Source organism: Mustela putorius, unplaced genomic scaffold (genome assembly GCF_011764305.1).
Source record: "Mustela putorius furo isolate JIRA1106 unplaced genomic scaffold, ASM1176430v1.1 tig00001215_pilon_pilon_pilon, whole genome shotgun sequence".
NCBI lineage: Eukaryota > Metazoa > Chordata > Mammalia > Carnivora > Mustelidae > Mustela > Mustela putorius.
In genome coordinates, this window is record NW_025421638.1 from 2,340,755 (window position 1) to 2,354,887 (window position 14,133).

Below are 14,133 nucleotides of genomic sequence, written 5' to 3' on the forward strand. Positions count from 1 at the left end.
ACTGCCTAAAGTTGATGTGTGCATGCATGAATATCTTTCACGGCTAAGGATGTTGATTTACATTAATATCGTGTATATTTCAGGGAAAAATGACCCCTAAGTCCCTGGCTATTGCAGAGGCCTGCCTCCAGGTGAGTGTCCTATACCACTGCAGGGAGTAGTACAGTAATAAACCATCACCATTTGTACATCTCAAACTCCAGGAGACTTTCACCTTGAGCTTGAGAAGGAAGATAGGTGAGTAGCTGGGACTCAGTAACAAGGCATAATCTTCCCGAGTTATAGACAGTTTATATTCTTTTATTAAACTTAAAGGCTTGAAGGGCTTAGAAGGGCTAGGATAACAAACTTCTCAGAGATCACAAATCTAAAGTTGTAAAAATAAAATTTTAAAGGTGTCCTGAATGATAGTTCTATATAACTAAGTAATTTTAAGCCCCGAAGGCAGTCATTTCATAGTCTGTTAATGATATCAGCTGTTACTAAGCCATAAAGAAGTTCTTGATTACTAAGTTAATAATTACTAAAATAACCCATGGGCAACCTGTGGTGATACCTATTTACTTATTATTATTATTATTTTTATGTTTGCATCTGTTGAACAGGTAGATATATTAGAGGTTAGTGTGAGTTTTCTACCAAAGACCATGTTATAAAAATATAGGACATGCATTTACAAAGTCTGTAATGAAATACAAATAAACACTTAAAGAAAGGGAAAAAAAATCTCATTCTTACCTTCATTGAATATGGTCTCTTTTGTTGGATAATACTGATTATCATTCTGAGTGTTTGAGAGTATGGGTTTCCAACTTCAGGCAGTGTTGTCTAAATTTAAGAAAACCAAAGTTAAAGTTTCAATGTAATTGACAGCATTTAGACAGAAGCAGCAATGAAATTATTAGCATGTTGAAGTTAGAAAACACCCTTCTACACCATATCTTTGATTATTAGCTTAGTTCCTTTACCTAAAAACCAAAAATGTGAAAAAAATGCACTAAAAATTATTCATTCTTATTGGGATACATTTCCACCAACTAACTCTCTATTGAAAATAAACTCCCTTCTCTAGAATTTGACACATGTACACCACTGAAATGACACAACAGGTATATACAAAGGATATCTTTGGATCTTTGGATCATTCACCATGATGTTTAATCCCTTTGTAAGATGGCTACTTCAGGGCTTTGTCATGGGAGAAAAGATGAACTTTATTCCTTCAGTGGATCCACTTCAGGACCATGAATTGTTACCATATTTAGAAAATGCCATCCAAATACCACTGTTTCAAAATTAAGACAAACCATCAAATGCTGATTTCTCAAGAGGAATATGGCCCCTGAGATACCCTTGAAATTCGGCTAATGGTCTATAAGAGATAACCATCCCACTGCCCCTGGCCTCTGGGGGACATGAAGGATCTGGACTTCACTTCTTCCAATAAGACAAGAGTAAAATGCTTATGATTACTTATCCAAAAAAAAAAAAAGTATCAAGAGCTAATATATCATCTGTGACTTAGCTACTGAAAAGGCGAGGTAGAACATTTTACCACAAAGTCACAAGTCTCAGGAAAAGATTAGGGCCAATATTTTTCACAGAAGTTTTGGGAAAAAAAAAAAGGCAGAAAATTCATTATTTATATTCACGTTTTTGGTGGGTATTTTTTGACACTAAGACAGATCTTTTTCTGTAACAAATAACATATACACTTCACATACATGTTTTGAAGTGCCAACTGTCTCTAAAATGAAAGTGACATTTGGTTTTTTCTTTATCTTTTTTGAAGAAGGCTTAGAGGAGGCACATGATATAAGCACAAACCTACCACTGTGCTGCTCTGTGGCGATTTCATATGTAACATTCAATTCAGCAAATATGCATTTAACATTTACTCCAACAATATACTGTGACAGATGAGGAGGCTTCCTTAAATTTTATATAAACATTCTTGAGATTCATAGCTCTTTCCCTACTGAATTTTCATTTTTTTTATTTTTAAAAATTAATTCTAATTTTTAAATTTTATTTCTATTTTTTTATTTTTAATTGTAATTTTCTAATCATGCCCTAATTTTAACCTGTGCAAACATCTTGCTATTTCTGAATCTTCATCTTAAAACTATTTTCTTAATGGGGTATGGACACCTTTAATTCTTTTAAAAATATTTTCTTAACATTCATAATGGATATGCATCTCTCTAAACTGATCACCTACCTAGGCTGGAATTTTGACCCTGTCCCTTCTTCCAAGATATTACGTCTCTACCTTCATAACAGAAATTGGGGAATTCATCTTACCATCATACAAGTGAGGTCTTGGGGAAAAAACTATCTGCTGAGTTCTACATGTGCATTCATACGAAATCCACCACCAAGCAGAGTAAGACAATAACCATCATAGTAATGATGCTCATGCAAAAATGGTCTATAATTAATTTGCAATTAATGTTGATTTTTAAACAAATGATAATTGCTGGTTTTTCCTAAAGTACTTTAAAAATAAAATCATTTGTATTCATTTTATATCAAATCCACATCTCTTTTGTAATGAGGAGAGTATATAACTTATTTATAACAGAGGCGTATATAACCTGTTTTCGTAAGATTATTACTTTGCAACCCATTAATCTGACACAGTCTTGGACTACAGCTGAACATGTAGGGAAGATTTCTGCATTCCTTTGAATATGCAGTTCCACACCAGGAAGAGCAGTACAGAGTATGAGAACTGGATTCACTTTCCATCTCTGCTACTGACTACCCGAAAGAACTTGTCTCCAAACCTCAATTGATTCATCTATACAATGTTGACAATAATATCCGTCTCATTGATTTGTTGTGACAGTTAAATGGGATGATGTGTTTAAAGTATTTAGAGCACAGTGATTAACACACAGTAAATGCTTTGGAAGTGCTGGGCAATCTCTTTTTAAAGTCTATGTTTTGGTTGTTTCATAATACTTTATACAAATAACTTTATACCAGCTAATTGTTATTCATTAACACATACAATTCTCTTTCTTATAAAGAACTATATCCTTATTGTTTTTTCTACTTTGTAATATGTGGTTGCACATGAACACAAAACATTTATGAATTTGTACATTACCACAAAAACAATGAAAAAAAAATACTCACCATATCTGTGTTGATATGCGCAAAAGATGGCACATTAAATATTCCTTGGATCAGTTCTGGTGGGCTACTAACTCCTAACCATAAGAACATGTTGAGACCATTAGCCAATAAGAATATTCCTTCTTCTGAAAGACGGGACTCAGAGCAACGAATAGCGGTGGGTAGGGCTGTACTTTTGACATCTAACGTGTGCTGTGCAGGCAAAGGCAGGAGAGTTGGTAAGTTTGCCATCCTTCCTGTCCCTTCTTCCTCCCTCCTCCCTTCTTTCCTTCTAATGAATATTTAATGAGTGGCCACTATGTGCCAGGCATTCTTCTAGTCATTAGACAGTAACTATTCAAGCACACTAACCATTTTTTGGAAGGAATAAGAGGCAACAAATAAAATAAGTAAAATACATTGAATTTTAAATGGTGTCAGTGCTATGAAGAAAAGCAGCAGGAAAGTGGGATAGGGCATGTCAGTGCTGGTAGTACAACTTCAAATAGCCTAGTCTAAGAAGGCTAGTTGGGAAGGTAATTTTGCCCAAAGAGATGAGAGACAGGGCCATGGGGATATCTGTGGAAGAGCATTCAGGATGGAGGGAATAGTTGGTGCAAAGATCCTAAGGCAAGAGTCTGTCTCAGATGTTTCAGGATCAGCAAGGAGGCCGGGGTGCCTGGGGTAGAGTGAGGAAGTTGACGAGGTCCGACAGAAAAGGAGAGAGGTTAGTATAGATGGCACTGGGCCAAGGCAGTAAAAAGTTTGGTGTTTCCTGAAATGGGAAATCCTAGAGTGTTCTGAGTAGTGTAAGGACATGAGCTCATAATTTTAACAGGACTACTCTAACTTTTATGCCGAACACAGACCAGAGAGGCGAATGTGCAAGCTTCAAGGGTTGTTAAGAGGGCTCTGCCATAGTCCACGGGAGAGATGATTATGCTCAAATCTGAGCTGTGACAGATGAGGAGAGAAAGTGGTCAGAACCCAGATATTCTTGGAAAGGAGAGCTGGGATGTTTACTGGTGGATGAGATGTGATGGTTAAGAGAGCAAGCTTTGGCCTAAAGAACTGGCAAGGGAGAGCAGAGGTAAATGGGGACAGAGAAGACTGTAGGAGAGCAGGTGTGGAGACGAGCTCAGGGCTTGGTTTAAGGTGCCCAGTACACATCCACAGAGAGATGCTCAGGAGGCTACAGGATAGACACATCTAGAGCTCTGCACAGTGGTCCGGCTGGAGATACAAACATGGTAATCAGTACATAAATGGATCTGAAAAGAGAGATAAGCCCTCAGCAGGGTTGAGCGCAGATAGACAAGAGAAGCTTCCCAAGGACTGAGCCCCAGGGGTACTCTGACAGGAAGAAGAGGATAAGCTAGCAAAGGCAGTAGGAGAAGTGGCCAGGGAAGCAGAGAAACTAGAAGTCAAGTGAAGAAGGTGCTCCAGAGGGAGAAATAAACTGTGTCAGATGCTGGTGATGGTAAGAGGAGGACCAAGAACTGCCCTTTGCATTCAGCAGCATGCTGGCCACTGGTGACCTTGGCAAGAGGATTTTAGTGGAGTGGTGATGCTCTTATCCGTTAGAGTTCTAGTTTGTCTGGCATATAGATTCTTGCTAATTCATTTTTATCTGAAAATCAATCATTTCATAAGAATTCTAGTGTTCATAGTGATTGAAAGAATTGATAGCTTTTAATTTCCAACCTAATTTAACTCTAATACTGACTGAACTGTTCCTGAGAGCCGGAGTATGACTTTCAATATAGGGACTAGAAATAAGTCACCAGCCTTCCCCTCTTTTATCCCTCAATTGTAACTTGAACTTGTTAGGTCTCAGGGGAAAAGAGCTTAGTTGCAGAGCACAGGGGCATACAAGACATTAAGGACTGACTTCAAATAAATGAAATACATGCAAAGTAAATTCTCCAAGGCAAGGGCAAGTGAAGTTGGCCTCTTGTACAGTGTAGACGGCCTCAAATATATCTGATTTGTAAATCCTTGATTGTATTTAGTCAAGGGAATCATAGTTAAATGCGGTGACTTTTAGACATTCATACATTGTACAGAAACAAATACATGTGTGCACATAAGATCCCATACACATATATATCAGTTGCCTTTGATGCTATAAGGTAGATTTCTTAAGCAACTGAAGGTTGGCTGGCTCCAACTTGATAACTAACTCTTCAATCTGCCAATTTGGGCATGAGGAAAGAAAAGCAATTATCTGAGCAATTCCCTGGAATAGGAACATCCCAAACTCCCACCATCAACATCACCACACTGAACACTTGTTGATGCAAAATACTTGCTTAAAGAGCCTCTGCTGTTGGTCCCACATGACACACTCAAAAGTCATTGGTGCCTTTAAATTTCTTAAGAACAAAATGTTCCAGATAGAACATATGGAAAAGGACAAAATAGATTCCCTTCCAGACTCGTCTAGAAAATGCACCACTGCCTTGTACTCACTATTGGCAGAAGCTGTGGGTAGAAGAAAAGCTGAGAGTCGGCCACACCCATGGTCATGACCAGCTGTCTCTGGTACGCCCGCTCATCTGTTGAGATCTCTGGTCTGCTAAGCAGCACACAGTTTTTTAACAAACAATTCATGTACACTGGTAATACTTTCATGGAATCTGGTAATATAAGCTGAAAGGAGAAAGACATTTGTTTCATATGCTTGACCTTTATGAGAAAGAACCCCTGAGCTTTACCTCTAAGACAAAAACATCATTTGTTTTTGAGGTAATTGTGAAGATTAAATGATAACACACACAAGCACACAGAGTACAGAAATTGACACCCATGAGGTATTCAAACAACGGCAGTTGGGTTTCTCTAGGTGCTTCGGCAGAACCCGATTCCGTCTGCCTCTTAACAGGTGTGTGGCCTTGGGCAAACCATTCTCTCTTGTCCTACATTTTCTCATTTAAAACTGGAACAGCCCATCTCCTGCATGATTATGAAATTGTTAGGAGGATTAAATGATTATTAATCTGTGAAGCACTTACAAGGGTACCTAGCACACAGTATTACAAAAGTTTATTAATAAATGATTTCCTGGGGCACCTGGGATGCTCAGTTGTTAAGCATCTGCCTTTGGTTCGGGTCATGATCCCAGGGTCCTGGGATCAAGCCCCACATCAGCCTCCCTGCTCAGCGGGAGGCTGGCTTCTCTCTCTCACACTCCCCCTGTTTGTGTTCCCTCTCTCACTAACTTGTCAAATAAATAAAATCTTTCACAAGATTTTTAATCTTTAAAGAGATCCTAATCTGTGTCACCAATCTCTACCTCTTGAGTTCAAGAAGAGTGTCTTTTTCAACTGTCCATGAGGTATCTCTTCCTTTACGTGCTTCATGTACCTCAAACTCACACAGTTAGCCAAAAACTCATCAAACATGTATTAAATGCCACCGTGTCATGGGTTCTGTGCAAACTGTCAATGATAGGTCAGGGGAATAAGGGACAGTCGATGTCCCAAGATGCCAAAGTCCATCAGAGATGGCAGACACATCACTCAATAAAACATAATAAGGAGGTTGTGACACTATAAACTAAAAAAGGAAATACTTCCTGGATTTAGGTGTGTCACTACCTAATGGTAGTCACTACCAAATGGTAACAGGCAAAATCAAACTCCTACAGTTCCAAAAACATATTGTATTATCATGCTGCAAATAACAACAGAATGCAGCACTTCTGGATATCTGGTCTACAAATTCACGTTTGCTTTCTTAGTGTTCCCACTTAATGAGGAAAAAGAATATATACTTATTAGAATCCACACTGAAAAGAAACTTTCCCTCAAGGATCTTTAGGATTTATTCCTCCATTTAAATCCTTACATATTGCAAGTTTCTTCTCATGGTCTACTAAGTAAAGAATGTGTAAGACAGTTTTCTAACTGGTTCAGGCAAACATATTTCAGGACAATTCTATTTTGTGGTTTATTTCCTCTCTCCTTCTATAATCCCCTTTCAGAGAATCAAAGACCGTCAAATGCATGTATCCTCATCAGAGTAGAATACTCTTCTTTTTTTCCTCTAGCATAAAACCTTTTTATTTGACAACATATGCTACTGCATTACTTTTTCAACCAAGGAAAAATATGATCAAAAGATGTAAGAACCATATCATAATCCGATTCCAGAGCCATGTGGTCTTAAAGCTGTTTCTGGACCAGTTACCAGTTAGGAGTCTTACAAATTATGAATGAAGAATATTCTTAGATTCTCATACTGAAGCATGTACACACAGTTTTTCAAATATTATCTTGTAATTTCACTGGTTGCTTCTCATTAATCAGGTTACATTAAGACAGTTTAGAAATATGTCCTAAAAGCCACCAAGGGGTGAGCCTCCTGACCTACAATGACCCTACAAGACTAAAAGCCCAATCAGAGGAGACTGGATGAGCGGCGGCAGACAGAAGAAAACAGAGGAGGTAAATAAGGAGGAAAACTGACGACGAAGAAGAAAAATGGAGTTAGGGTGAAAAGAACCAAGGAGACATTCTTTGCCCATGTTTTTGTGGTGGGGAAGAAAATGTGGCAACAGATGGACCCTATAAACCTTTCCCCACATCCTTGGATCTCCTCCATGAGTAACAGTCATTCTTGGGGATAAAAGGTACAGGTGAGGAAGGTGTATAAATTCACATGAGTCAAGTTTGATTGAATTTAGAGAATTTTTCTCTGAGTTTTGAAATGACAGATTGACAATGACTTAAAAAAAACAATTACTTTGCAGTTAAGGGCATTTGACTTGCCTTTTGAAGTCATTGTACTCCCATACGATGTAATGCATTTAAGTTCGGAAGAGTGAGTTACTAGATTCAATAAAAAAAAAATCTACCTTGCTCATGTAAGCTTAACAAATTGATTTCATGTTGTTTGCAGTTTTAGGTCTTAACCCGGCATTAAAATATGACCTCCACAATAGATGCCTCCTTAAATTTTGCATCCTAAATGCCTCGCTTGCTTCAAGCTAGTCCTGGCCCTGGGAGTCAATAAAAGTAGATCTTCTGAGGTCCAGTGTCATATAATCCAAGTATACAGCAACTTAAGTCCTACTTAGATCAAGGAAACTTTGGGCTCTACAGTAAAAGAGGGAATTCCGTTAGGAATTATGGTATTGTTTCTTAAAAGTGAACGATGAGGGGCGCCTGGGTGGCTCAGTGGGTTAAGCCGCTGCCTTCGGCTCAGGTCATGATCTCAGGGTCCTGGGATCGAGTCCCGCATCGGGCTCTCTGCTCAGCAGGGAGCCTGCTTCCTCCTCTCTCTCTCTGCCTCTCTGCCCACTTGTGATTTCTCTCTGTCAAATAAATAAATAAAAAATCTTTAAAAAAAAAAAAAAAAAAAAAAAAAAAAAAAAAAAAAAGTGAACGATGAGGGGCGCCTGGGTTGCTTAGTAGGTTAAAGCCTCTGCCTTCAGCTCAGGTCATGATCTCAGGGTCCTGGCATCAAGCCCTGCATCAGGCTCTCTGCTTGGTGGGGAGCCTGCTTCCCCCTGTCTCTGTCTGCCTCTCTGCCTACTTGTGATCTCTGTCAAATAAATAAATAAAATCTTAAAAAAAAAAGTGAACGATGAGAGGGCAGCACATCTGAAGTTATATTCTCTGAAGACAACCCCAGGTTCAGCCATTTCACGTGTCTAAGTAATGGTGTATTTTAATATACTACTGTCACTAAGTCTTATGAGCCCTACATTTTCCCCACTCCATGCTGGATAATCACAAGGTATCTAAATTATGTCATTTCTTAAAGCGCATCAATAGTTGAAATGCACACTTGAAATGTGTTCATGGAGAAAGTAAAATCTCATCATAAGAACAGGAATAATCTCTATCAACTTTTTCAGAGAAAATGTGGATCATCATGTTTTTCCTCCAGAAATAATTAAACTGCATAACCAGATGATCTAGTAGTAGAGACAAAGCTTTTAACTTTTAAACCAGAAGGAACGAACAGATTTGATTTCTTTCCTTAAATAGGCAACAGATTTGTTTTTAACTTAAGGTCTTTGAATCCAATTGCTTTAACATTAGCAAATAAACTTTCTGAGAGGACACTAACCGTACCTGCTCTCCTTCAACCTCCTTCTGAAATATGAGATACTCCAGAGACAGAATAATGTTTCCAGAGCTTTAAAACAAACAGTAAAACTGGGGTATAAAATGCTCATGGTTGGACTTGATCCAGGTGCACCTGATAGGCTTTGTAGAAATTAAAGAAATACACTGTGAAATCATACTTATATTGGAATTCAGTTACTGAAGTGTCACATCTTCTGGCTAATAAAGAGGACAGACACTTACACAGAGATTCAAGAGCTGCTTATGTGATTGTCAACACAGGAGACAGAAGAATTGGTGGCTAATTTAATCAGAACAGCAGAGAAAGGAATTTTTGTGAAAAGTCCAAGCTAATAACTGTATTTCATTTTCCTTTACCCAGATTATGAAATTTGGTCCCCTGATTTTATCTGCATTATCTCTGCTGCTAAAGGCTTTTTAAAAAAAGATTTTATTTATTTGAGAGACAGAAAGCTCAAGCAAGTGTATGTGCAGGGTGGGGAGGCAGAGGGAGAGGGAGAAGCCACCTCCCTGCTGAGCAGGGAGTCCAATGCAGGGCTTGATCCTAGGACCCTGAAGTCATGACTTGAGCCAAAGTTAGGCGCAAAGGTTCAACCAAGTGAACCACCCAGGTACCCAAGGCTTATTTCTGAGTGAGGTTTCAGACATCCTCACAGCACCCACTAACTTTTGACAATGAATTAACTAGAAAAATTTCCCATCTGTTGCTGTTTTCCCTTTCAATCCAAATTCTATATTCAGATATTCAACACAAAACTACAAAAAGTTGCATCTAGCTTTGACTGACATAGGGAAAAATGTGAATAAGAGAACAGATATAAAAATAAATGTGAACATGAGGTTCTACTTTTTCTTTTACCCGAGAGAGTCTAAATGAGATTTATTTAAAGGATCTAAAATTTTCATCTTAGTAGATGATACACAGAAACATTTCCTTCAAAATCCCTTATACCTATTAACTTCTAAATATAAAGAATTCCAATATTTAGAAATTATATTTATGTTTATAAAATATAAAGAAATCATTCTTGCCATTGGTGCTTTTATCAACTGTGATTATTGATGTGCCTGAAAAGATATTTAAGCACACACAATTTTCAACCACATACTCATCTTTATAAGCAAAAGAGAATCCCATTTATATTATGACATTTCTTACATATAACATTCTGTTATTTATACATAATGTATACATAATGTAGTGACTGCCAACCCAATGTGCACACACATTTTTTTGGTTCAAGCATCTTGTAACGCCACTAAGTTTTTTAATGTTGGCTGTAAAAAGACCATAGCCTCCCCAAATGGCATTCTCAGTCTTGGTTGTATAGCTTATTATGCACAGCATCTAAGTGATTGGAACATCATGAGCCTTCCATAGCCAAATGCTGAAAGAATGCACATTTAGTATCACTTGTAACGCTTTAGGATCTAACTAGAGTAGGTGGCTCACCTGGCTTGCTGCAGATGGACTTGCGCAATTCTTTCGGTAACATGCCAACATATGGGCAGTCTGATTAACCAGGATTTCCCGGATGACCTTCAAGGGCTGGTGAAGAACTGCTTTAAATGCTAGTTGCACAAAACAGTGAAAATTGCATCAAAGCCTTAGCTCAGGAATCAATCTCTTCAAATGATAATAGTAATAAACAACAAACTGCTATTATCTTCAGACCACCCAGCAAGGAGTAACAGTGTTAAAATGTTACAGTCATTTTTTAATGTTCTCCATTTTACTAAGTATGCCAACATACCCAACGGAAACAACGGCCTACTCTAACAAAAGACAGGTAATTGGTCCAGATTTTTCCACAGAATATTATAAACAGACTCTACACACAGAGAAAGGAAAGACCAATTTGCCATCTTCTGGTGTTCTGAATTCCTATGGGCTGGATTACTCTTTCCTCTAAACCTCCGTATAGAATCTCAAATGGAGGTTGTGGAGGGGAGAAGGAACCAAAGAAAATTCCAACTCTGGCCCCTCCCATTTCATAATTATCATGGTATGGATAGGCAAGTTCAGCCCAACATTAGGGAGAGTCCCTTTCCATTATCCCCAGGTGCTAGAGGACATCCTCGCATACCATAATGACAATCTAAGTATTACCTTCCTAAATTTCAACTCAGAGCCCACCCCCACCCCACGAAAGAAACTTTGAATAAAACTGTATAGAGTGGGCCTGAATTAAGTTATTTCATTCTTAATCTGGAATTAGAGATGCTGACTATTGTCCCTGGCACTCTGCTTTTATAAATTCTGAATCTGCCCACCAAAAGGCTGTGCTACCACAGTAGTTGTCAGTTACTAATTCAATTAACCAACAAGTCTTGACTGACTTACTAGGCAAGACACACAGCACTACAGGATTAGCAGAGTGTTACCTGACTTGGCGAAGAAGTTGATAAGAGCATCTGTCTCACAGCTCTTATAGAGATCAGCCAACTGGGAGCTGCAGTTCAAGCTCAGATTATGAATCCGAAGTCTTCTCTGACCTCCAATGGTCGTGTAAAGCACAGCACACTGCAGAGGCAATACCAAGGACACATGTTTTCCTGATCAACATGTCCACCCAATCTAGCCTAATCTTATTTACACTTAGAGAACAGTGTGTACATCTCAGGGACCTCTAAATTCTTCCACGGATCTTTTTTTATTATTGTTAATGGCTGAACAGTAACAAATAAGGGAGGTATAATAACAATTCATACATTGGGTTTCTATGTAACTCTCCACTGGGTTAAATTTAAATTTTATCCGGGCTTTCACACATAAGTACCTATTTGCATCTACTGCTATTCTACTTTCACTTATCTCAGATTTCAGTACCAGGGATTCAGGTCCAGAAACAAGACTTTCATGTTGATGATTATAGCCCGATTCAAGCTTCACTGCCCTTAAAAACATGCGGCTAACTTTGATGATATACTTAAGTTTCACACTAATGATATATGCATTTCAAGAATGAAAATAAGTATACACTTTTTCAAATATCTGTGATCAAAAAATAAACATTAGAGTTCTTCCTCAACTTAACTGTCAACACCCCTCTCCATTCTTTTTTTTTTTTTTAAAGATTTTATTTTATTTTATTTATTTATTTATTTATTTATTTGTCAGAGAGATAGAGTACAGGCAGGCAGAGTGGCAGGTAGAGGCAGAGGGAGAAGCAGATTCCCTGCAGAGCAAGGAGCCCGATGTGGGACTCGATCCCAAGACCTGAATGGAAGGCAGCCGCTTAACGGACTGAGCCACCCAGGCATCCCCACCCCTCTCCATTCTTTAAGGATGATGCTAGTATCTGAAAACTATGCCCATTAGATATAATTGTTCTTATTTTAATTCAAGACCTCCATGGTGTCTATGTAAATTTATTTACTACAAAACCAAATTCTATTTATATTTGCATGTAACATAATAATGCACTTAACATGGTATCTACCATATTGTAGAAATGCAACAAATGAATGAATGGGTGCTAAAGCCTAAAAGAATTGAATATGGCTGGCAGCCAGGTTGCTAATGCCTACCACACTGGTCACAGTTTGCTGGGTTCTCACGTCATGACATATGATTGTGACTTCATACAAATAGCATGCGTAAATGAGGGTGTAGAGACTACACAACTGAGTGCTGTAATCTAATGATTTTTGCTTTCGGAAAAACAGAGCTGAATTTCTTTACAGAGAGATGACTCAGTTGATGGTATTTTAGTCTCCCCACTGACTGTTGTCAGTAACAAACTAAAACACCGAAAAGGGAATATGTTTTGAATCACCTGGATTAAGGCTCCACTGTCTTCAGCAAGTTTGTCATCATGCTTGAACTCCACAGTCACTGCCTTGTCACAATCAATGGCCGCCATTTCTACATCAGTGGTGTTGTTCATAAAAATTCCACCAAAGAAATCAGTGGCTCTGAAACCTAATGATGAGGAAAAAGGGAAATTTTGTTCCTGGTCCGTTATTACTTTGAAAAGAAAACAATCACACAGCAGAGACATGAAAAACAGTATAACTGAAAATTACCTGTGCTGGTACGAATCCTCATAATAGCATCGAATCCTATTTTCTTTTCAATATCATTTCTGAGATCATTCAAAAATTGTTGGCTATCCATGTGCATCTAAAAAATAAAGTAGGATCAGTGTCCACCAGATGGCAGTAAAATACTTAAAATAATAATTCTTATTTTTTAAAATCTTGATTAAAACCCACTTTATCCAGACATCTTAGAAAGGATTCTTAAAGCTTTTTCAATTTTACTTCATTTGCTATCTTTGGTTTTACCAAATCCCTTAAGTAGTTTGCAATATAAATATGTAGCTAGGTGATTAAAAATAATTTTACTGATACTAAATAAAAATAGATGATTAACATTTGTCATTTATGTGGGAAAACACTCATTCGCACTCCATGTTGCCATGTATAGATATGTAAGTCAGAGGCACTCCCCTAACGCCTTCCTCTCAGGTGAGAGCAGGTGACGTATCTGGTTAGTAAGTCTGAGTAAAGGAATTGTGCAGGCCTAGCTTACTCTATTTTGGACCTTCTTTCTGGGGAGGCAGCCTGCCTGTAGGAGGCACACATTTCTTGCCCCTCAATATGTTAAGTTTTAAAGGTATAGTTGTCCACAAGGAAGCTTGTAACTGTGCCTACCCTGGGCCTTGCTTTAATTAAGTTACACCGAAAGGTAAAGCATTAGCAAGCCCACTTGCCCACAGACCTGAGTCTGTGTGCTCCTCACATTTTTACTATCTCGTGACTCTGTCTCTTAATTGAGGCTTGGAAGAGAGCGGCATCATGAATTGATCCCCCAAATCCCAACAATTTAAAACAAATACATAGTCACTTTTAAAAACAGTATCTTAAATATATTTAAAATACTAAAATTTTATAAAGAATATACTTT

At 38.1% G+C, this 14,133-nt stretch overlaps 1 protein-coding gene across 4 annotated transcripts in view; it reads right to left on the bottom strand.

The window, feature by feature from the left end:
* The window catches only part of SEC24D (SEC24 homolog D, COPII coat complex component), a 105,929-nt gene that overhangs the window by 5,754 nt on the left and 86,042 nt on the right, over nt 1-14,133 (bottom strand). For all 4 annotated transcript variants that reach the window (XM_004748006.3, XM_004748008.3, XM_004748007.3 and 1 more), the window contains exons 16-22: nt 13,251-13,347; nt 13,001-13,146; nt 11,607-11,745; nt 10,675-10,793; nt 5,596-5,775; nt 3,145-3,336; nt 739-828 (exon numbers count right to left, since the gene is read on the bottom strand). In XM_004748006.3, the coding sequence (XP_004748063.1) occupies nt 739-828; nt 3,145-3,336; nt 5,596-5,775; nt 10,675-10,793; nt 11,607-11,745; nt 13,001-13,146; nt 13,251-13,347 (963 nt within the window). The remainder of the gene's footprint in view (nt 1-738; nt 829-3,144; nt 3,337-5,595; nt 5,776-10,674; nt 10,794-11,606; nt 11,746-13,000; nt 13,147-13,250; nt 13,348-14,133) is intronic.